Here is a 25002-nt window from a genome sequence, read left to right on the forward strand (position 1 = left end):
AGAGACTGTGGGATAGGAAGTCGGCCTGATTTCGGAGGACTCTTTGGTACCCAGGGATAACTGTCTGTAACCCCAGTTACAGGCTCAGCTGGCAAAGCTGGTAAAAAAAAAATGGACACATAGGATCAAAACTACAGGTTTGGTTAGTGTGCCAGGGAGTTTGGTGGGGCACTGTCAGCGCATCACACTCCCTGTGCCTTTGATGTTATTTGCCCTGGAACTCTTCACCTCTGTATTTATGGCAAAAAACATGCTGGCATGCTGGAGAAGATCATTTTTCTCGTTACTGTGTTATTGCAGTCAGCTGAGGTTAACAGCTCTCTTTGCATGCTTTTAATCATAGGGTCTGCTAAACATTTTTCTCTGCTTCCCGTATTTCACTTTTAGTCACTTTGGCTGCACTTTTTCCTTGTTTTACCCTGCCTCCCCAAATCATCTAACTCCAAAAGCAATCCTGCCTTGAATTAACGACCTATGTATGGAATAGAAAAACAGGGAACTTTCAGAATGCTTATTTGCAAGTGTAAAGTTTATGAATAAAATGGAACCCATTTTAGCTTCTTGAAATAAAATATGCTAGAACAGGTGTAGTATGTGAGGCAAACAAAACCAGCAGAAATGGTTCATTGATTTCTCAAGTTTTTCTTTTAGAGAAATCATTTACAGGAGTGAAGAATAAGGCATTGTTAGATAATTTATGGTTTATTTATTTGTTTGTTTAAAACACTCTGATGTGGCATTTCCTTGTGCTAATCTTTAAGGAAGTCACAAACATAAATCTCATTTAATCCTTATAGTCGTATGAGAGCTATTGATCTTATTCCCATGTTAAATGACAAAGATGAAACAGAGAAGTTGACTGAATTCAGTGAAATTGCGCAGATATTAGGTAGCAGAGGTAAGATTCAATTTCAGAAAACACCCTCTTCTAAAGTTCATGATCTTCCTTTTCCAAAAGTTAAAATCGAAGTCCTATCTCATTACCCATAGACATGTTCCACTTACAGAAGCCAAAGAGTGAAAGCAAACAGGGAGGGCAATGGAGAAAGAAGGAGAGAAAAAGAAAGAGGGAGAAAAGAGACCAAAAAATAAAAGGATGAAAGAATCATGCATGGAAACAGGTACTTTCTTGATGAGCTGGGTTTATTTAAATCAGGAGCACACACTTAAAGTATACAGCAGTTGAAAATGCTTTCAGTGTAATCTTATGTATACTGCAAGGAACCTGTGCTTGAGAATGTGAAATGATGCATTAAAATCTGGCTGTAAGTTATATCAAAGATTTTCATTTGCAGGTAGACTGTGGCTGTGAGAGAATGAAGAGGTTATTGTATTATAATTTTAAGGAGAGTTGGAACTTCACAACAGATAAGGAGAAATATGCACAGCAAAAGAAGGATTACAGTTTCTACTGTCTTCCTAGAAAGTGTATTTTGCTTTGAAATATGGACCCAATCACTGGGCTTTAGCGTTTGCAAGCATAAATTAAAGAGATGTGGTGCATGTGTATGGTTGTTCTCTGAGCAAATATAGCTATCCTTGGACATGATTAACCTATATGTTTGACATTTCACAATTGGAGATACATTTTGAATTTTGTGTTGATGTGTGCTGTAGTGGCGGTGGCCTGGAGAGTGGTGTCAGGACTCAGGTAAGGCAAAACCATGACACTGGACTAGCAAGGCTTAGAGATCAATGTGAATGTGCGGATCCATTTGAGCAAACAGAGAAGGCCATGAGATTGAGACTGTTTACATAACAAAACCTTCATCATCAACAGCTACTCTGAGGACGACATCCACCACTCCACATACATGCAACTTTGCATTTGGTTGACTAAATTTGCTTCCTAATAAATTAATATGCTAAGTTTAATCATTCATGCTATGGCATTTCACACAAAGACAGGCAAGAGCATTTTGAATCTGATGAACAACATGCTCAAGGCTTAATTTGCTGTGGTTTGTTACTTGGAAACATTACTGTGTTTTAATGGTTTGAATTTGTGTCTTGGTTCTACGAAGAATATCTTGATGCAATTCTCCTTTGTATAAATATTCTATTTTCTATGTTTTGTCAATTCTTAACCACCCATGTGAAGGAAGCATTTCAATTTTGTTCAGAATGGGGTTCCTTTTGTTTTTCTTTTGAATGAACTGAAAATAAGAAACCAATAGTATTGTATAGATGACTCTGTAGAAAAAATATATTCCATGTTCAACTCAAAAGAAATTAAGAAACAGCTATCAGGTTTGCAACTATCTATATTTTGATTCTTTACCTAGAAATTAATTATTACTTAAGTTCCTAGAATGCAAGCTCTCTGAAGAGACAAAATGCATTTTCGTTCATGGCTGTATCTCCAGTGTTTAGAACCTAACAAGTACCTGATCGGTCTTTAAATGTATTTGTGAATAAATTAATGAAGTAATATCCTGAAATCCAATCTGAATGAAAAATTCACAAACTTCCAACAGGCAAAATACATCAAAAGATTAATTCTAGTGAATTGACAAAGTGTTCTTTCAGAAGGCTATTTAAATTTGATGGTCCCTAAGACAGGTTTGGCTTCACAATACACTTTATTTCTGTTTGCTCTTCTAAATTCTTTGGCTTCACTTATTTAACAACTTTTAACCATTTGTGAAAATATGGGGATTTGTGATTCCTGGAAGTTACTCATAAAAGGATCAATTAATAAACACAATCCAAGACCAGCACTGTGGAGTAGAAGATAAAGTCTCAGCCTTCAGCACTGGGTATCCCGTATGGGAGTGGGTTCAAGTCCCAGCTGCTCCATTTACATTCCAGTTGCTTGCTAATGTGCCTAGGAAAGCATGGTATAATGGCCCAACTGCTTGGGTTCCTGCATCTACATGGGAGGCCTGCAAGAGGCTCCTGGTTCCTGACTTCAGACTGACCCAGCTCTGATTGTTGTGGCCATTTGGGAATTAATCAGTGGATGGAAGTGCACTATCTTTTTTCTCTTTCTACCACGCTTCCTAATTTTTTTTTCTTTTAAACAAGTAAGTAAATCTTCAAAGGAAAAGAAAACATTAATTTTCCACTTACAGAATGGATATTGTAAATGTTTCCTTCTATGAAGCACTATTTCTTAATTTCAAACTGCCTTTTCCATACAAATCACAATATTTTTTTTGTAGATCTTCTGGTTTTAAAGTTCCTGGTTTTCTTTACCTAAAATTTGTCTTAAATGATGGCTATCTTTCTTTCCTTCAAAACTATATTGAATATTTTTAAACAAATCAAAAATAATACATGCATGCATATAAGTGTTTCAACTGTATTTTAACCTTCAATTTTTTTTTTTACAGTCTGGCTCATCAAATTTGCCCCGCTTCTACTTTTTTTTTTTATCACCGCTTAACCCTTGCTTGCCTTGCCTCTCTTCTGAAGTCAGTTGTTTGTTGGATCAGCTGTCCTGAAAACTAGTTGTAGCTACGTTTTGTTTTCCGCTTGAATCATCCAAACACTTGATCTCTTGATGGATATTAAAAAAAAAAAAAACAAAACAGAGTTCCAGCAGACTGAGATCACAGGAATACTGTTGGGAAGGCCCTTGCCTCATCTGTTCTTACACCTCTCCTTTTTAGACTCATTCAGGGGCACTCAGCCTGGTGCCTCTTCTCTCTCTTCCTTTCCTCCTCAGGCACCAAAGAAACTTACAGGACTGACACTTTTTTTTAAAGATTTATTTAGTTTTACTGTAAAGTCAGATATACAGAGAGGAGGAGAGACAGAGAAGAAGATCTTGCATTCCATGATTCACTCCCCTTTCCTTGAATGTTGAGGCCTCTGAAGCATTTTCTGTATGAACAAATCTGTCTCAAAGAGGAGATATGTTTAAAGTTTTCAAATAAAAATATTGATTTGGCAGTTGAAAAAACTCTGGAGATACAAAAATAATGTTTGAATCTTGGTGGTTTATATCTCAAGTTATAATTTTAAAAATTTAAATGTTTTCAAGAGGCACAGAGACAGAGAGAACTGATGGACACAGAAATAGGTCTTCCACTTACGAATTCACTCTCCAAATGCCCACAAATGGCAGTGTTGGACTGTGTCCAAAGTCAATAGCCAGAATTTCAATCTAGAACTCAGATGTAGGTAACGAAAACCCAAATACTTAAGCCATCACCACTGCAGTAGTGAAACTGACCCCCATAACACAAAATGTCATTGCCCACCCTTTATCAAAAATTTACTGACTCAAGGGAGTGATCCAGATGGCCTTACAAGGTTCTAACCCCTTAGATTCAAGGAGTCATCTGCTTCTCTAATAGATAGGAACATTGATGGCCAGTGTTGCCCTGGGTAATTTGTGCAGCGGAATTCTAGATCTGAGCAAAACATAACTGCTACCTTCATGTAACTCCCGGACCAGCTAAAGTCCACCTTGCCATCAGAAATTGCCTAAAGAGCACTGCAACACTGACCACTTTGAGGAGGATCACAAGCTCCACTGACTAGCCAGGAACTTGGACATGAGCTGATTATGCATCTCTCAGCCCCAATTCTAACGCAGAAGAACATTACCCTTAACTCCTTGAGGAACCAAGGAATTAAAGGATAGCAGCCTGCCCCATTGCTTTGAGCTTTGCAATAAATACCTATTTTGTTCTACCATCCTAGTGTCAAACAAGTGGACCCAGTTTGGGGGCTCTGTATTAACACTTCCAACCAGTTTTGGGTGTTGTTTGGCAACAGTAGCAGAGTTGGGAATCAAACTCTGATGGACATAGGCATCTTAACTCACATCTTACTAGCTGGGCTGCATGCCCACCCTTCAAATTCTGATTTTTGGGGGGACCACTTTGTGTTGGATTTTCTTTTTATTTAATAGTCTTTCATTGTAATAGCAATAATAAAAAGTGTTATTTTTTTCTACTTTAAATTTGGTTTTCAAAATAGTTCAGACCCACGCATTCATTAATACTGTACTTGTATTCTGAATTGCCTAAATGTCTTCACTATCCAATATCACTAGGGATCATAAGATAAGCCTACATTTGAAAAAAATTATCAAAGCTATTTTTTCTGTCATAACTTCTTACTGCTCTAGGTTTTGATTATTGATTATATACTTGAAAAATGACTACGTTTGCTTTCCTTAGTTGTTCTTTGTAAAACATTCACTCTTTATGTTACACAGATTTGATTTTCTACATATGTATTTCTCCTTTTGTAACAAATGGAAAAAATGAATTTTATAATTACCATTCTCCATAATAAAGATAGCTAAACTAGTTTAACTTGTATGTTTGCATCTGTATGTATGTGCCTGTGTGTAATGGAGAGAGGAGAGAGAGAGGGAGAGAGAGAGCTTCCTTCAATTTCACCCAAACTCATTTCCCCTCTCCTCATTCTATCTCCACACAAAATTAAAGTTTTGTATTTTTTTTACTGCCATGTAACCAACTTCAGTAAAAAAGCTGCTATTCTAGAAACCCAGCAACCACAGAAAGTTTTAGAAAGATATTTCAAGAAAAACTTCAAACATCTATAGAAAATTGATTTTCTATGGTTTGCTTGTTCATTTAAAGCTAACAAAAATAACCTCCAACACAACTATTTGGCAAAAGATGTCAAAACTTTCTAAAAATACTTTGTAGTTTATAATAACAACACATATTTAATATTTACACGAAATTTCTTCCTTCACAATTGAGAGGTAATCCTGCTGTTACTGATTTTTATAAATTGAAAACCAGTTTTATCTCTCGATTTCCTTGAAATTAAAACATCATCAACTGCATGAAGATGCTATAGGATTAAACTAGATAGTTCATGAGATAAATCTGGGATACTCAATACATGAATGATGATGTGATGGCAATGGCGTTGGTCATTTGTATGTAGTAACAGTGCTTGGCTTTTTCCATACTCTACTCTTATTAATTATTGATTGTTATTTAAATTTTTCAAGTTCACCATTGGTTCTCGTTATATCAACTGTTAACTTCCATAAACAAGTTAGAAAGAGAAAGTGTGAAGAGTGCAAAGGCATTGTGGGTATGAAGTATCTTCAAAATGTTCAGAGAATGAATATTCTGAAAAAAAAAAAAAGCCTTTCATGGAGTTTACACATTTTGCACTTCTCTTATTGCCATTTTCTGTGAAAGTTCTGAGATCTTCTGTTACTGGTTCAGACTATTTAGACAATACCCTTCTGGTTCTTTTATACTATTGTTATTGTTGATGCTTTCGGTCCTAATGCTGATTTCATAATGGGGAGTTTTGATAGACCCTTTCTGGGCAAATACTATGTTAGTAAAGTGTCAGCAATTATCTTGCCAATTACTAACGTGACAGTCAACCTGATTATATGGTTTAAAGTCTACTGATGCTTATTTTACTATCTAACTGAAGAAAAACATGTGCTTTTTTGAAAAACCAACTTCCATTGATGTAAAGCTAAATTAATTTTCCAATGTGGATCTTTAAATGTGGCAACTTCCAAAGAACTGAAACTGGAATTTAGATTTAGAAATAAGAGGAAGTAAAATCTGTGGCCAAGAAATAAATGCACACATTTTTCTTCTTCATTTATTGATTACAGGATTTCAACATTTTGTAAAACATTCATTCCCAGAATGTCTTATACGTGCTTGTTTCCATATGAAAAATACTTGTTGGTTACTTAAATTTTCCATCTAAGGGAATTGTTTTCATTGTTTATTATTCCTAGTAATTATTGCCATGACCTCAATTATGTTTCAGGATAATTAAATATTTATAGTTATATTTCTAGTCTCTATGTTCTTTCATTAGAGCACAGATTTCTTTAACTTCTAAAACCACATGTGGAATTTTGAAATCAAATAAGTTGTACTAAATCCTTTCATCATTCTTGTTTTGGAATCAAATTTGTATTCAGTTTTGAGTTCATGTTTACTAAGTCTAGACTTTTCTTTAAATTGAAAGACATAGAAGTGTGAATATAAACATATGGAAATCTAAGTATGTAAATGGCAGACCTATAGCACAACACAAGCAGTAATTTTTAGGGAATGGCTTGTGCATAATACCACGAGATTCACAATGGCTTTACTTCAAGTTTTTGAAAATTAAAACTGCAAAATCAATACTAGTATTAGATTTTTTAAAAAGATTTATTCATTTTATTACAGCCAGATATACACAGAGGAGGAGAGACAGAGAGGAAGATCTTCCATCCGATGATTCACTCCCCAAGTGAGCCGCAACGGGCCGATGCGCGCCAATCTGAAGCCAGGAACCTGGAACCTCTTCCGGGTCTCCCACGCGGGTGCAGTGTCCCAATACATTGGGCCGTCCTCAACTGCTTTCCCAGACCACAAGCAGGGAGCTGGATGGGAAGTGGAGCTGCTGGGATTAGAACCGGTGCCCATATGGGATCCCGGGGCTTTCAAGGCGAGGACTTTAGCTGCTAGGCCAAGCCGCTGGGCCCTAGTATTAAATTTGAGACAAGCAAGAAAATAACTGTTAAAAGGAAAGTGTTGAAAGTGTAGGGTATTATTGTTAATTGTGTTAGGCAACCAACCTTTCTGATTTTTTGTTAGAAATGTTATAATTAAAAAAAAACATTTTTAGAAATAAAAGGGAAGAAAATCAAGATGGCAGAATAGGGTAAGGACACATTTAAACAGATGGAGAATCATTGCCCAGGGTGAAACAGAAAGGGCACATTTCAGGAGATAGAACAGGCAAATTGCAGAGAGGCACACAGAGACTGGTGGACATCAGAAATCAGTGGAGACAACAGTGTGGTGTTGCAGCAACCAAATAACCTAGTGGCAGTCAGTGAATGATGAACTGAGCTCCACCAGTGGCCAGAGCTTTACCAACAACCAGGTGGGAAGTGGAGTTCACCAGGAGCTGAACCCATGCAAAGAACTGTCCATCCTGCTGATTCAACTAGGAGCAGAGACAGAACAATGTGCCCCAAATCAGTGGTGCAGGAACAGGGTGGACTTCACGACCCAGACCTCCACTCTATCCCTGCCTCACTATAGCTGCATTGCGTGCCATTTTGTGTAGGGAAGCAAAGGTTTTGGTGTGGGACTGCACATGCACTGAGGAAATGAGAAAACTCATTTCCAGTGCAGTGGATTGCACTTATGTAGTATCTACAGATTCCATCCAAAATAGATCCCAGGCCTAATCTCCAGCAGATCCAGAACTCTACCAGTGGCAAACTGGGTGCCATTTGTACAGTGCGGCAAAGGCTTTAGAAACTGGAGGGACAACAGGAAACTGCACATACAATGAGTTGAGAGCAAACTTAGTTCCAGCTCAGTGCATTGCACAATTCCAAGGGGAAAATGATACTGACATAAGCATTCTATGGGTCAAAATACATCTGGATAGCCCCCAACCTAATGGCCAGCAGGTTCTGGAAAGATCAGTACCACCACCGACTTAATTATTTTAGGACATCTGATGTCTCCCTAATCCTGGGGACTGCTCAAACCAGTAGTGGGAGAAAGCTGGTACAGGCAATGGTACAACCTCAGCACAATGTTACAGGAGGTGGAGAATGGTGAGTCAGGAAGATTAACATATGAATGGCGGAAGATTAACATAGGAACCCATACCAGAAACTTACTGGAGGGAATGTCACAAGTGACTGCAAACAAAGAGCTGTGTACCAGCCACAATAACTAAAATTGAACTGTAGACCTGTGAGTGTCACAATTGAGAAACCTACCCAAAGGAGAAGAATCTGCTAACCAGCAGTACAATGACCAGGAGCAAAAGAACAGTCAGAGACACAAAGAATATTATGAAGACTCCCCTGCAAAGGAGTAAAAGCCTTTGCCAAGCTCAGAATTAACTGAGGAATATATCAAGAAAATGGGGGTACAGAATTTAAACCACTTCTTTTTTTTTTATTTCTTTTTTTTTAATTATTTATTATTTAACTTCAGTAATTACATTGTATTATGTGACACAGTTACATAGATACTTGGGTTCTCCCCACCCCTCCCCAAACCCTCCCACCATGGTGGATTCCTCCACCTTGTTGCATAACCACAGCTCAAGTTCAGTTGAGATTTCCCCATTGCAAGCGTATACCAAACATAGAGTCCAGCATCTTATTGTCCAGTCAAGTTCAACGGCTTCTTAGGTATACCCTCTCTGGTCTGATGAAGCATCTTATCAGCAATGAGAAAGCATGCAGGAGTTCAAGGAATATGTCACACAGAAAATAGCAACACTGAAATTAAATGAAGTTGAGTTATTAGAGATGAATGATGCAATAGAGCAAATTAAAAATTTAGTTGAAAGTCTCCATTAAAAAATGAATGAGGCAGAAGAAAGAATGTCAGAATTTAAAGATATTTATTGCCACAATGGTAAAACAATCAAAAAGCTGGAAGAGGAACTGAGTCAAACTGAGAAAAGTGTCCAAAACTTAAAGACTCTGTTAAAAAGCTAAATATAAGCATCATGGGAGTTCCAAAAGGTGCAAAAAGAGAAACCTGGGTTTAATCAAATTAAAGCTGATATATCAGAAATTAATACAGCAGCGCTAATTGAAAGTACAGTGGAGAGTCTCCAAAATAGAATGAATGAAGCAGAAGAAAGAATATCAGAATTGGAAGGTATTTCCTGTCACCTGGGGGAAACAAACAAAAAGCTAGAAGCAGAGTTTGGCCAACCTAAAAAAAGTATTCAAGAACTGAGAGACACTACTAAAAAGCCAAATATAAGAGTTATGGGAAGTTCAGCAGTGGGGTTGGGGCAAAAGCAGCTCCCTGCATTGTGGAGGCTGTGGGGCATGCACCAGCCTGGCCAGACCCAACGATGGAGACTCAGGTCAAAGTCATTGCCACTTGGCAGTGAAATCGAGTCCTGCAGGCTTGCCTGCTGGCTGCCCAGCGTCAAGCTCTGGGGTTTTTAGATATGTAATTGTTGCCTAGTGACATCCTTGGATAAAGCCAGTGTGAGTGTAGGTGAGGGATGACTTCTGGGTGATTCCCAGCAATGGGGTCATGGAACTTTCTGGCAAGCGGGGACTCAGATTTGCTGGTTTGAAGGGGAGAGACCATAAGATCCATTTTGGCCAGACTGATTCACCAGCTCAAATGGGAATTCTGAGATGGGCAGTTTGCATAGAGCATCACTGACAGCCACACACCTGTCCACACGAAGGCTATGGATGGAGGTCTGTCTGGTAGGGCTAGGTATCAGTACCTGACTGAGTGGCAGAACAGTGGACAGGTCACATTTAGCAGGGTCAAAACACTAACCAGCATGCGTGAAAACCAGGTCCAAGGGTAGATTCTGTGGGGGAAGTGTGGGCTGAACCCTGTGAGAATACAAGTTCTGTTGGTTAGCACGTGAACTGGGGTGGTGATGGGCTGAGCTAGGTGTGACCATGGAACCTGCCCTCATTTATGGGTAAAGGAACCAATAGCAGTCTGGGCAGGTCAAGGCAGCAGCACCTGAATGTGCATCCTAAAATAGGATGCAACTGGAAGGGGGCGGACCATGCAGGGCCGAGCAAACCTCAACTCACAATGGAAGAAAAGAAATCAGGATGGATCACAGGTCATGCCAAATTAGGCTCTTACACCAACTGCTCTTCATGAGCCAGGGATACTAGGTCACAGCATTAAAGGCAAAGGCTGAGACAGGTGAGGGACTAAACTGACTTGGTCAGAGCAACCACTGGCACATGCATAATCTATGGCTGGGAATAGGCTCAACTGGGGAGCTGTGAATGTACGCCATTGCTGTGTTGGGGTTCCCATGGCAGACTGTGGGGGCCAGAGTGGGGGGCTGCATTCTGGTCTGGATATGGCTGCAACTCTCTTGGCACAGTGTGAATTGGGACTGAGTACACATAGCCAGGCTAGATGCCAGCACCATCTCGTGCTCTGGAGAACCTGGATAGATGTAGGACGGACTAGGCAGGGACAGGGTAGCTAGACAGAAAGGTACCTGCCAGTATGTGTGTAGACTTCATAGTAGGGTTTGTTGGGTTGAACTAGGCTTCAATGCTCATTAACATTTATGAGAGCTAAATGGGTTATGGGACAGACTGAACAAAAGTCTGTGGAACATAGTGGCAAGTATGGGAACCAGGGTAAGGGGTAGGCCTGGTAGGAGTTGTGGGGAGTAGCCCCAACTAGGCTGCAACTCCCACTAGTTTGTGTGAGGACCAAGTATGAAGTAGGCAGGATCGGGCTGGACTGCAACAACCATTGATTCACGTGGAAGACAGGGTTGGAAACAGAACTGAGCCAACAATTGCCACAGCCAGCATGTGCGTAAGCTGATTGGGGTGACGGATGGTGCCGGACCCTGTACTGGCAAATTCACACAAGAATCAGGTCTGGGATCACCTCAGACAAAGTTTCTTTGGCGATCCCTCCAACTGAACTGCTGATCTCAGAACCCCAACCATGAAGAGACTATGTCAGCCAGTGGATTCTAAATAGATTTCATCATACTTTGAACGGTGAGTTGGCAGCAATTCAGAACAATTGAACTATCAAAACTGCTTGAGCAGGACCCTCGGAGCATGCCCCACTTAGGGGATGAAGAATAGGTGGGAGGCAGGGTAGGGCTTCTCCCTTTATTTCTCCCCTGACCCTGGATACGGGGGGTGGGGAGAATGATGGTATTAGTGTGGAAACAACAGTATTACCCACTTTCCTGTAGCCCTTGACCCTTTGACCCTAAACAACTATGTAAGATTATTAATTCATTAATTAATTAATTTTAAAAAAGAGTTATGGGAGTCCCAGAAGGTGCAGCAAGAGAAGCTGGGTTTACAGATGTATTTAATGAAATAATAAGAGAAAATTTCCCTACTCTGCAGAAAGAATTGGGAAACAACACCCAGGAGGGGCACAGAACTCCCAACAGGGTTGTCCAAAAACAATCCTCATCATGACACATGATAATCAAGCTCTCTTCAAAGGAATACAAGGCTAAGATTCTTAAATATGTATGTAAAAAAAATTCAACTGACATATAGAGGAATGGCAATCAGACTCACAGCTGACCTCTCACAGGAAACTCTACAGGCAAGAAGAGAATGGAGTGACATATTCCAGATAAGAGGGAAAAAATGTTGAATTATGTACCCAGCAAGCTTTCTTATGTCTTTGAAAATGAAATAAAATTCTTCCACAGCAAAGGAAAGCTCAAAGAATATGCTTCTTCCAGACCTGCCCTACAGATGATAACCAGAGATGTTCCCTTGATAGACAAGAATAGCATTCACCTAAACCAAAGGCAAATGTAAAGAACATCCCAGCAAAAATGACACCAAAAGACTAAATCAATGAACAACCCATTGCTAAAATGACAGCAGCCAATTACCACCCATTCATATTAACCCTGAATATAAAAGGCTGAAATCATCAACCAAATGACATAGCGTAGTAGACTGGATAAAAAAACAAAACACCCCCCCCCCCAAAAAAAAATCAAAATCCTCGTATTTATTGCCTACAGGAGACACATCTCATCAATAAAGATCAGCAGAAGCTATATCTCATGGATTTTTATTTTGTTCTTCCTTTTTTTTTCATCTCTTCAAGACAGTTTTCTTCTCATATTAAATTCTTCACTGACTCATAGGTCATACAGTAGCATCGTTTTCTTCAAGAAGATACTTGATTTTTTTCATTTCTTCAGTGGCACATTAGTCATCAATGGCATGTTATTTAATTTCACGTTGTAAGTTTCTATTTTTCTTCCTGTTGTTGATTTTGCTTTGTGGCTTTTCGTTGAAAGGGATGTATAATAAATGTGTAAAGGAGATTATCATATCCAGATGTGAGGATACAATGCAGTATGTGTCACTACTCTCAGATTAAAGATAGAATCCCAATGAAACTGTTAAATTTATTGAGACAATAGGATGCTGGACTGTCTGCCATCATCCTGTCCAAAGTAATTAACTTACAACTGTTTGTGATGAAATATACTATTGTCATAGCATGGGAGAAATCAGTGTGTGTGTGTGTGTGTGAGCCAATTTGGGGAGAGAGAGAAGGGCAATCCGAGAGCCTATGGAATTGTATCATAAAATAATAGTTAATAAATAATAATAATAAGAGCAAAAAGCAAAAAAAAGAAGAAGAGGGAAATAGGTGCTTAACTTAGAGGTCAATATGCCCAAGTTCATCAACGAACCTGGATTCATTCCTGGTTCTGGTCCCTACTTTCCTTTCCTGTTGATGTGTACCCTGAGAGGAAATTGTGATGGTCTAGTAGGGTTTCTGCCACCCATGTGGGAAACCTGGGTTGCATTTCTGATTTTCAACCTAATTTCTTTATCTGCAAGAGGAAGGTATGGATTAGATTGTCTAAGGTTCCTTCCAAGATTGACATTTCTATTAGTAATGAGTATATTTCATTCCCTTTTTTCCCCCTTCAAAAATCACCCTCAGCTTTTGTAACCTGGTCTCCAAAGAAGTGAGAATTGTCAGTATGTGAGGAAATTTTTCCATTTGTTATGCTCAATATGAATGCAGTGAACAGCACACTTCCAGGGACTCCCTTTGCAATATGGCTTTAGGGTAATATTGGATGAGTGCTTAGAGCAGATCAACTTCTTCTCTGCCAATTCATTGATACCATCATGGTTTCCTCTAGAGGTAAATTCTAATTGATGATTAAAAGAAACAGAGTACTGTCTTTTTCTTCCATATATATATATTTATATATTATATAAAATATATACATGATATATATATTTATATATATATAAACATCAGGGCAATTATGTTTTAGATCACAGTTTACAGTTAATACTGACATGTAACTCCTGTGAAGAGGAAATAGCTTGAGTCCTGTGATTTTTTTTTTTAAAGAACCTATAGGGCCAATTGGCATTCAGTTTCAAAGTAGCCTCAAGCACCATGTTGAACATATCTCAATCTCCTGATAATAAAATCTGTATCTTCACTTTCTCCATCCACTCTACCGCCATCAATAATATAAATATCCATTGCTGAAACAACCAACATAACATGGAGCAAATAGTTGATCGTGGCATTTTGCTTATGTGAAAAAAAATATCAGTAACACTAAAAGAATGCTTCATTATGATGATCTAGTGGTTTTAAAATTTTGTTTTAAAGATTTATTCATTTTTATTACAGCCAGGTATACACAGAGGAGGAGAGACAGAGAGGAAAATCTTCCGTCCGATGATTCACTCCCCAAGTGAGCCTCAATGGGCCGATGCGCGCCGATCCGAAGCCAGGAACCTGGAACCACTTCCGGGTCTCCCACGCGGGTGCAGGCTCCCAATGCATTGGGCCGTCCTCGACTGCTTTCCCAGGCCACAAGCAGGGAGCTGGATGGGAAGTGGAGCTGCCAGGATTAGAACCGGCGCCCATATGGGATCCCAGGGCTTTCAAGGCGAGGACTTTAGCCGCTAGGCCACGCCGCTGGGCCCAAAATTATTGCTTTTTATTGAAGATGAGGTGAGAGAGAGCAGGTAGGTTAAAAACAAAAACAACAACCACTGAAGTTACATTTCTGGCTGTTCTGTAACTGACTCATGGTATGAACTTAAACCTCAAACCCATCTTTATCAACACAGTGGCTTAGCTTATAGACTAAAGTGAGAAAAAGCTTTGGTTTCCCTACTTGAACACATAAGAACTGTTGAGATCACTTACATAAACATTTTTTTTTTCTTTGAGTTTCCCAGAAGACAGGAACTTTATAAATATTTAGTATTATTGTTGCACCTCGGTAGTCATGAAAATTATAACACTCCGAAGCAGAAATAACCTATTTTAGACCATCCTAGTTTATACCAAGCTGCTTCATGTTGATTTATCACCTTCTGTCCATCCTGTGTTTTTTTTTTTTTCTTACTCCTTCTCCAGGCTTCTTGCAGTTAATTAGTGTAGAAATATAAATAAGCCTTAGTATCAGAGGGTTTGGAGGTGATAAGGCTCAGCATGGGTGCAGTCACATTGGCTGATCTCAAGCTGTGTGTCAGAATGGGTGTGGAATAAAAATAAATAGTACATTTTAAAAATTGTGAGAAAAATGATTCATTTTAAGAATGAGTAATCCGGTTGAACATCCTGAAGTTAAGATTTTAGAGTCTCTAGTTTTGTCTATTCTGTCTCTTTTGTCTATTCATGCATCAAAAAGGCACAGCAGGAAAAAAAAAGAGGCTTAAGAAAATGTGATTGTAATGAGCATGTTTAGAGCAACTCTGCTTAACTCAAACGGAGTCTCACAGAATTAATGCACCTGTTTCTTTGCAAACTTTTGCCCAACAGGCTGTTGCTCCAACACTTTTTTGGCACTGGGCTCTGAAGTGATGTTTCTTGAACACATACAACGGTTATTTTTGGATAGTGGTATTTCAGGTGATTTTTTTTTTTTTTAAAGATTTACTTACGATGATTTGAAAGGCAGAATTACAGGGAAAGTGAGAGATGTAGAGATCTTCCACTCACTGGTTCACTCCCTAAATCATGGCTACTACTAGAACTAGGCCAGATCCAAACCAGGAGGCAGGGGTTTCATCCGGGTCCTTCAGTTAGGTGCAGGGACCCAAGGACTTGGCCAGTCTTCCGCTTCTTCGCAAGGCACATTAGCACGGATGCGAATCACAAGTGCAGCAGCCTGAATTTGAACTGGCAGCCACATGAGAGGCTGGAATTGTAGATAGCAGCTTAACCTATTGTGTCATGATACTGATCCCCAGGTGATTTAGTTTTTCTTTTTGTTGTTTATTTATTTATTCATACGTTTAACATTTCCTGACTCTTCCCTTTAAATGGGCGTTTCCTCTGTATAAAATCAATCTTTTGGGAATCCCTTACCATCGTTTTCCTTCACATCTCTGCCACACAGCCTATGTTTTTATGGACCTACGCTGTCATATCGCTTTCCTTACAACTCTAAGACTCATAATAACTGTAACTTATTTTCAAACAGGGAAACGGAGTCATTTATGCAACTGAAAAATATTGTTGCTTTTGACTCAGAAAACTCAGCAGCTTACAAAGCACACTTAGCTAAAATTTCTATTTTTTTCTTAAGACAGTTCAAGTCAGGGAGGGCCAGGTCTCCTGTGTATGAATAATGATAGTCATTTTTCTTTGTCAACTTTAGATTATTACATTAGTTTTAATGTTCCTTACACTCTAAACACAAAGCCATTGAATTATGCAATAACGCAATTGCATATTTATATAATACCATATAATTATAAATATATTCAATTATATAATACAACATATTTGTGTATTTAATTAAAATATTTAAATAATTAAAATCTAAATAATTAAATATTTGATTATATAAAATTATGAAATAATTATATTATATAATTATTGCATATTATACAATTTATGTAATAAATTATACAATTGAAAAATACAATTTCACCTTCAAAGATATTACTCACTAAAACAATATCAACAATTTAAATATTATTTTTGAGTATTCATGTATCTGCTTTTCTAGTTTTGCCTTAATTTCAACACACAGTGTAATATCCCATTATATTTGTGGGGGCAAAGCTTTCTCCCCATCGTGCAATTTTATACAGAAATTTTTTTCCAGAAGAATCTAAATATACATCTAGGCACTCTTCCTTCTAGTATCTATTGTGCACCTGCTGCATGTCTGTTTGCATCCTAGCAAATGGGGTCTCAGCAATGAATCAGATAAGGTGCCTGATTAAATAGTAATTACTCAAGAAAAACTAGCATGGTGTCAAAAATGCATTGAGTTCTTGTCAGAACACTCCATCGGCCTCATTGCATAGCAGCTGATGGGAAGGAGTCTCAAAAAGTATTTCAAAGGAAAAAGGAGGAGTGGGGTAGTTGGAGAAGAATGGAAAAACCTGGCAAAGCACGCCACCTTAAAAGGCACAGTGATGGGAAATAGGTTAGTGTTTCACGGAGGGTCCTACATGTCATTTTCATGATTTTAGTGGTCAGTGGGCAAGTAAGATAAGAGCCATGGAAGGTAAACCAAAAATAGTAGATGGGAAATAGTTTAATAAGGAAACAGAAGATTTTCTGAGAGATGTGAATCTGGGGTTTACGTAAGCAACTTTGAGAAATAGGTATGTTTCAGGCTCTTCCATGCTGGGAATCAAAGAAATGTCAACAAAACAGAAAATCTGCCTTTGACCACCATTTGAGAGTTTAACTTTCCTGACATGGCAGCCCAGGATGGGGAGAAGCAAGTGTGCTTCGCAACATGCCAAGGCTGAGCCCTCCTGGACTCTGAGTCTAGCAGTTCTCTCCATTCTTCTATCTCCATATCTCCCTTGTCTTCACGGAGGAAGTCGGGAGCACCACACTTGCCAAAATGTCCCTAGCTCTTGGAGAAACTCAGCGCTGAGGTTTCCAGCCCCAGGCGCAGCAGCGAATGTTGTTACCCACTGATGTCACCTTGGTGGATTCTGTTGGCGCCCAGGCACTCAGTTGTTGGTAGTTCCCACTCTCCAATGCATCTCCATTCTTCCATGACTTCTCTTCTTTCTTTGTTCCAAGATTTTAAAATCACTGTTCCCTGATGCTGGACTCTTGACTACCTCTGCTCTTGGAACAAATCCCTCCCTGGGCGCCTCTCCGAACACCCCTAAGGGGACTGTGCAAATAGCTTTTGTTTTCCAGACACAGCCAACACAGCCAACTGTGCCTTAGAAGAACATAGTTTGATTGCATGTTGCAAGCTTTGGAAAAGTTATGGGAAAAGCAAATGGGCACAAGAAAAATACAAGCTTCAGCGAAAAAGAATATCTAACTTCAGTTTGAGTACAGCCTCCAAATTTGTGATAAATCATACATCTCCCCACGTTTTTTCTTTTTTTCAGTTAAAAATTGCATGATACGGTTCCATAGGCACCCAGATTTATCCTTCTACCCTCAACTGCCCCCATAGTTTCCCCCATATCGTTACAATAGTATAGTCCTCCACCAACAGTCACAAGTCCATTATTCTGCTCCTTGAGTGTATCATGACAGTCCTACAATGTCTGCCTACTCATATTTTCCATCTGTGATATTCAGTTGTTTGTTTTTCTTTTTAGTATTGTTTATATTTTTGTAAGCCATCTTAGATTTTTTTCAGAAACATTATAAAAACAAACGAATGGAGAAGGTAGCTTATAGTTATGTCTGAAGTTAGGAATGCGGTAGTAAGAAGTAAAGGCAAACAAGACAAAACAAACTTTTGTTAAAACCTGTACAGAGTCAGAATTTCAACGGGCAGGAGACGACAGCAAACTGCAATCAACCGTGGCCTTCTCTGTTGCTGGCGAGGTAGTCTGGGGAAGCTGCGCCCCTCTAAAACCTCTAAACCAAACCAAAACGAAAGCGGGCAAGTTAAGCCTTGTGCCGCTGGGACTTCTCAAGGGAAGAGCTGCGCGGACCAAGACAGAGGGAAAATGCGTTGGGGAGGGGCGAGAGTCCGTGGGGGCATCGGCATAGGAGCAGGGATGGACTTTAAGGTCACCCTAGGCAGCGGGATTTCTCTGCACCATTCCCGGCTGAACTCTGCCCAATTTCCCCAGGGTTCCCCAGACATCCCTCCCCTGACTCGTTTCCCTCTGCCCCCAGCCTCTCTCATCTGTGCCTACCAAGCCCTTCGTTTTCCTTCCCACCATTCGGGGGCTGGTGGTGTTGGGACCTGGGGGTGGCAGGTGGATCGGAGGGAAGGGTCAAGCACAGCCAGGATCTGTGGGGTCCACGGTCGGAGAAGACGGGACAGGGCGCCGCCCGCGGGCGGCCCTGGGCGGGGAAACCGGCTCCTGCCCCTCCCGGCCAGCGCGGCCAGCCCGGGGGGCGGTCCCAGGCCGCCCGCTCGCTGCAGCCGCCCCGCGTGCCTGCTGGGCGCTCAGCAGTGGAGGAGCCCAGGTGCCCGCCGGCTGGCCCCGAAGATGTGCGGCTGGCGGCTGCTCCTGCTCTGGGGGCTGCTCCCCGGGGCTGCGGCGGGGGGCTCCGGCAGAACCTACCCGCACCGCACCCTGCTGGACCCCGAAGGCAAGTACTGGCTGGGCTGGGGCCAGCGGGGCAGCAGGGTCGCCTTTCGCCTCGAGGTGCGCACCGCCGGCTACGTGGGCTTGGGCTTCTCTCCCTCCGGGACCATGGCTGCTGCGGACATCGTCGTGGGTGGTGTGGCCCATGGGCAGCCCTACCTGCAGGTAAGCGCTCCTCCTAGGGCAACCATCAGAACCTGATGCGAAGGGAGCCGGTGTGATTGGGGAACCTCTCTAACCTTAGTTTAGCTCCCGGCATTCTCACGCCCCCAGGCCGAAGCGTGCTTACATTAGCGATCTTTCCTGCATGCCCCTGGTCCAAGGAGCGTTTACCTGGATTCTCCCGGCACTACCTTAATTTTCTGTTGGGGAAGCTGAGCCCGAGTGAACCCTAATAGTTTTCTATCTCTGAACACTTTGCTATTCTTGGAGCCCCTACTAAAGAACCCCCCCCCCCATCCCACACGTGCCGCACATTTCACTTCATCCGTGATGAACTAGGAGAGGCGCGCGGCACAGAGGACTGAACAAGACAAGGAGACAAGAGCGCTCTGGTCCTGGCGTGCCAGGAGCTGTTACACCTTGCAGTCTGGGGTTGGGAATCTTGCATTTGCCCGTTCGCTGACATTTGGGAAGCCTCGGGCGCGGTGCTCTTTAGCTGTGTGGTGCTTTAGGTGCTTGAGGCGTCCCTAAGTGTCGCTTAGGGACTTTGTTACTCAAAGAGCCCTTTAGAAACCTGCATTTAGACACCTCCGGAGGTTGAAATCCTCAGGGGAAGCGCCTTATTAAGAGGTAGCGGTAGTTAACAATGGAAAGCATTTGACAGCTGCCGGTTTGCTTTGAAGGGGAAGGTGTAGCCAGGGTGGCTGGTCTCTGGCGCCTTTCAGGAATCGGAAAGGCTAATAAGGTTTCTTTCTTTCTTTCTGTCATGGACATCTTTGTCTTATTGTGATTAGGGAACACTCTTCCTCCAAAATATTGTTCTTTGCAAAAACATCCAGAAGAAAACTCTAGTTTTGTCATTGTCTACAGACTTTGCTAGTGTTTAAATCCATATTCCCAGGGGATTTCACAGTGCACTACTCAGTAGTTTTAGTTTCAACCTGTAAGCTCTGTTTCCATCAGGTTCACTTTTGAACCCTAACTCCTGGTTACAAATAAAGTGTCAGGAACGAAAAGTTAGAACTCTCCGAATGTCTAGGCTGTTGCTGAAGAAAACGTTTCCTCCCTGAGTAAGTGCTGTAAACTGCCAATAAAGTAAAGGTTTATGAGAACTATGCTCTGCTGAAGTCGCTGAGGAATACACCACATGTGCACAGGCTATGCATCTCAGACATTATTTGTGAGCAAACAACTTGACTCCAAATAAACATCACTCATTAACTGAGTGACAAAATTCAGTGATAGGAAGCCAACCATAACTTGCTTAAATAAGATTCAAAACAAGGTGTTTGACTTGTGTGTTTATACTTTCTTAGGGTGGGGACTGTAGCATGTCCTTTAATTATGCCTGTGTGTTCTACTGACGGAACATGAGAAATTTTACTAGGGTGATCTGATAGCACAGGGCATACTAAGAATGTTAATGATACTATGTATTCCCCAAAGCATAGTGCTTCTAGGAAGCCCACCCAATTTGATATCAAACAAAAGGCTGAATACAGAATCCTGATTAAGTGTGCTGTAATAGGTCCACCAAATCAGACTTTGTTGAAATGCAGAATGTTTTCACACTTCTCATGATTCTTCATACAGATTGCCTAAGTGCTGTTTAGATTCATTTTGAAACGTGAATCTTTTCTTAAAGAAACGGTTGAATACATATCATTGAGATAAATTAGAAACATGCTTTCCCAATATATGTAATGATCAAGAAATAGGATTTTCACTTTCAGTCTTATTCTTAAAGAAGTAAAACCTGATTTTATATAGAAAGGATGGTCATTTTTAAAAATTTGGCTGACATGCTAGACAAGTCCACTTTCTTCAATATTCTACTCATTTTAGGGTGTATAAAATATCGTAAAATGCTAATTGGGAAAGTGGAAAAGTAGAGGAAAGAAACAAAATATTATAAGTAAAAAGAAACATATATAATACTGGCTGAATTATTCAGGCGAGATGATTTTATTTTCTAAGACTTAAAGTTGAATATTCTATGTAACAACCACTGGAGAGTCTTCCTACACTGATGTGAGAATGGAATCTTCAGCAACTACCCTGGAATGTAAACTGGGTTCCTTAGTGCTGTTTGTGTGTAATTCAATTAGTGGGATGTGAATTTCATGTACTTTTGTCCCTTGTGTGAGAAAACTGTGTGAAACAAGGGGGCAGTATCTGCTCCTGAGGCCTCAGTGCCCAGGGAGCAGTCCCTGATAATTGGACATATTAGGCATTATGATAACAATCTCAGTGTACCAGTCACCACATCTTGTGGCTTTTTCAGACTATTTTCTTTCACCTTTTCTTATTTAATTTTAATTTTGAACCCTAATGTTTCTTTACCATTGTTTTGACTTTAGTCTTTGGTCTAATTATGTTTACCTTGTTTTACAAAGGACGTTCACTCCTAGCTTATTCTGTAAGCATGAATACCAACCAATCAATTAACTTGAGAATTGTTGGCTAAATTAAGTAGAGGTCAGGACAAAAATGGAGCAGAGTAATGTGCAGTTGAGTACTACAGACAGATGTGTTACAGCCAAGATAGAGTGCATTGGCAGGGATAGAAGGAATTGGAATTTTTATCAGTTAGTTTTGATACAGATGAATGCAAAGTCTAAATTATCAGATCTTCTATGTGTTATTTTGTTTTGAGAGAATACAAAAATTTCAGGTTGTGTGTGTCTATGTAAAAATAATCAGATTATGGAACATTGACAATGATTCAGGTTTGCGCGCACACACAATGTGGGTTCTACTCCACAGGGACCTAAACTCTGGACCAAGAGGAGAAGAGCTAAGATGAAAAATCCTTAAAAGGCACAAAGGCAACCTTCGTTTATTTTGAGGCTTATTTAATTCTGTGCCAGGAAGTGGGTCAAATTTGAGGCACCTTACCCGATGTTTGGCTATCAGTTCTAAGCAACAAACCACTCAAAAAACACAGTCACTTAGCACAATGGCAGTGTTTTCTCCAAGATCAGCAATTTGAACAGGCAGTAAAGGGGATAGTAATGTACTCCACTTTGTGTCAACTCCAGGGTGGATGATTGAAAGCATATGTGGGTTCTCTCTCTGGAATGTGTGACCAGTGGTTGATGTTGGCTATTGCCTTGGAGCTCAGCTAGCACCGTGTGGGTGGGATTGTGGCTTTTCCATGTGACTACAGAGCTTCATGTACTAGGGGGTTATCTTTAGAGTGAAAGTATCCAGAGGTCTAGGTGGAAACTGTGCAACCTTTGACAACTTATGCTTTAAGTCAGGTCATGTGTCTGGATCACAGATCCACTTTATTTAAGAGGGGACATAAACTTATATCGATATCACATTATAAGTTGGTCACATAATAAAAGACGTTGTAGAGGCCATCTTAGGAAAATATGCTTATCTGTAACACATTGGTCCTCTCTAGGTTGTCACAGTCCCTTTCCTACCACTACATGGAATACCTATTTTCATTTCTATGTCCATTTACTCTCTCAACAGTAATTAAATTGAGAGGCAATGTTTATTTATTCACCATTCTTCTCTTCTGTGTCTATTTCTCCCCCATTCTCTCCCTCTCTCTCTCTCTCTCTCTCTCTCTCTTTCACACACACAAACACAACTGCTGGAGTTAATGAACTGTTGGTACCTTTCCCATTGTCCTTGTATTTTAAATTCTCTTTCTGCCTGCTATTCCTTTCCACAACAAGCATTCTGAACCTTGGTCTTTCCATAGTTTTCAATCATTGGCTAGTGTTGATCCAGGATTCCACTTAGTGAGACAACCTGCAGAGAACAGTAGGATACTTGCCTGTTTATGGAGTTAAAAAATAGTTTGGATTTTTTTTTTGGTCTCCAGGCAGCAGTGTTAGCTACTGTTTTTTTTTTTTTAAGATTTATTTATTTGTATTTTATTAGAAAGCTCTGGTTCACTCCCTAAATGGCCACAGCAGCTGGAGCTGATCTGAACTAAGCCAGGAGCCAGGAGCTTCTTCCAGATCTCCCAAGCGAGTACAGGGCCCCAAGTCTTTGTGCCATCCTGGACTGCTTTCCCAGGCCACCAGCAGGGAGCTAGAAGAGAAGTGCAGCAATCAGGACATGAACAAGTACCCATATGGGATCCCAGTGGTTGCAAGGGAAGGGTTTAGGCACCAGGCTACCACACTGAGCACAGTGTTAGATACTTTTAAAGCTGGCATTATGAAGATTCTCCCTTCTCATTTGTCTGAAGATTGTGCCTCAAATGGTGATTAAAATGAGGAAGAGAAAAGGGGAGTGATGGGGCTGTGGAATGAAGCCTGTTTCAGTGTCACCCATGGGATCAGCAGATGGTAGGTGCTGCAGAGGTTGGTTTCTATATTGTCTCTGCTCAGAGCACTGTTGGAGGAAGGCTGTCATTCCTCTTGCGTTAGCTTTTCAGAATCTCACAATTTTGTCTCCATGAATCAGCTCAACTCTCATTTCCCTGATGGCTTCATGTCCTTTCCTTATTCTTTGCCCCTCTTTGACACAGAGCAAATCCACCCCCACCGGAACCATTTAGCGAGTGAGAGTGCCCATTTGAGACAAGTAATCTGGTTGATGAATGCCCAGTTTGTGTGAGTGAGAGAGCAGCATTGTAGGATGTGTCTGTTGAATTTACACAAAAATGGATCACCCTTCCTATGGGGGCATTAATCTCTAGTGAATAGAGACCAAAACATATGTCATCATTTGCCACAGCCTTCCTTGTTGGCTATCATGATAACTTGAAGCCTTTCTGTGAGAAGTGTCTTCAGCCGCAGGATAATTGCTACGGGGCTGCTGAGGAAGGGCTTGGAACTGATTTGCAATCACAGAAAACAGTGAGCATTCTTTGTGGTTAACGATGTGCTTCTTTTAAGCGCACCCCAGCCAATGGCAACAAAGAAATGTTTGGAAAGCAAATTGAAAGCCTGTAAGGGGAAGATGAAGAGAGTGTGCAGGGCTGACATAGCTCAGCTGGTGCTTTGTTAAGAGATATTTTAACTCTTTGGATTATGCTCCCCCGCCTCCCCGCAACTTCCAGTCGATGAAGAGACCTTTCCAAGCTTCGTTCTTTGTGTATTCATAACGGGGACACATGGTCCATTGCAATGGTTCAGCCCAGGAAGATGCTCCACAGTTGTATGCTTCTCCTTGGCCAAGCAGATTTTGTAATTATCCTGAGGACATGGGAAGACCTAATAGCAAAAGGAACAATGCACCTGAATTGACAAATAGGGCTCAAGCCTTTGGGCAACCAGTGGCCTAATGGCCTATTTCTGGAATCTTGAAGAAACCAGAGTTCGCTTCCAAGAAAGTGAAGTGGTTGATTGATTCACGATTTGTAAAGTTGTTGGTGGGTGAAAATGTTTAATCCATATGTAATAAAAAAAAAGTTTACATGGGTACCTCAAACTGTATTTTTTAAAATTATCACTGGCAAAGAATATTTAAATAGAAAAAATATTTCTCTAGGAAGTTTTTTTCCAAATGTAATATCTTTTTAACTTGCTAAATTTTGGAGTGTTTAGAAAATAGATAAAAACTGCATGCAGCATTTGTGCAAAGACTATTTCAAAAATGATTCCAAGTAGATGATTTTATTAAGCATAAGATTCTATGTTGCATCTGAGTGTTATACAAATAGTGTGTAGAAACTGAATGGTACCTTATAGCCATTTTAAGGTATATAGTAGCCGGTCCTGTATATAAACTAAAATTGAAATGTCAATGAGCTAATCATAGGTTGTGGTTAAGAACTTGCTTTTTTTTTTTTTTTTAACATACTGGTTACTCAAAACCATGTCAATTCCATAATGTTGCAAATTGCTGTTGATGTTATATTGGGACTCTTAATT

At 40.4% G+C, this 25002-nt stretch overlaps 1 protein-coding gene across 1 annotated transcript in view; it reads left to right on the forward strand.

Moving 5' to 3' along the window:
* Window positions 1-18842: 18842 nt before the first annotated feature.
* Window positions 18843-25002, forward strand: part of MOXD1 (monooxygenase DBH like 1) — an 89501-nt gene continuing 83341 nt past the window's right edge. Inside the window, exon 1 of the mRNA XM_012927604.3 lies at window positions 18843-19159. Within this exon, the coding sequence (XP_012783058.2) occupies window positions 18896-19159 (264 nt within the window). The 5' untranslated portion in view covers window positions 18843-18895. The remainder of the gene's footprint in view (window positions 19160-25002) is intronic.

The sequence above is a fragment of the Ochotona princeps genome, chromosome 1 (genome assembly GCF_030435755.1).
Source record: "Ochotona princeps isolate mOchPri1 chromosome 1, mOchPri1.hap1, whole genome shotgun sequence".
NCBI lineage: Eukaryota > Metazoa > Chordata > Mammalia > Lagomorpha > Ochotonidae > Ochotona > Ochotona princeps.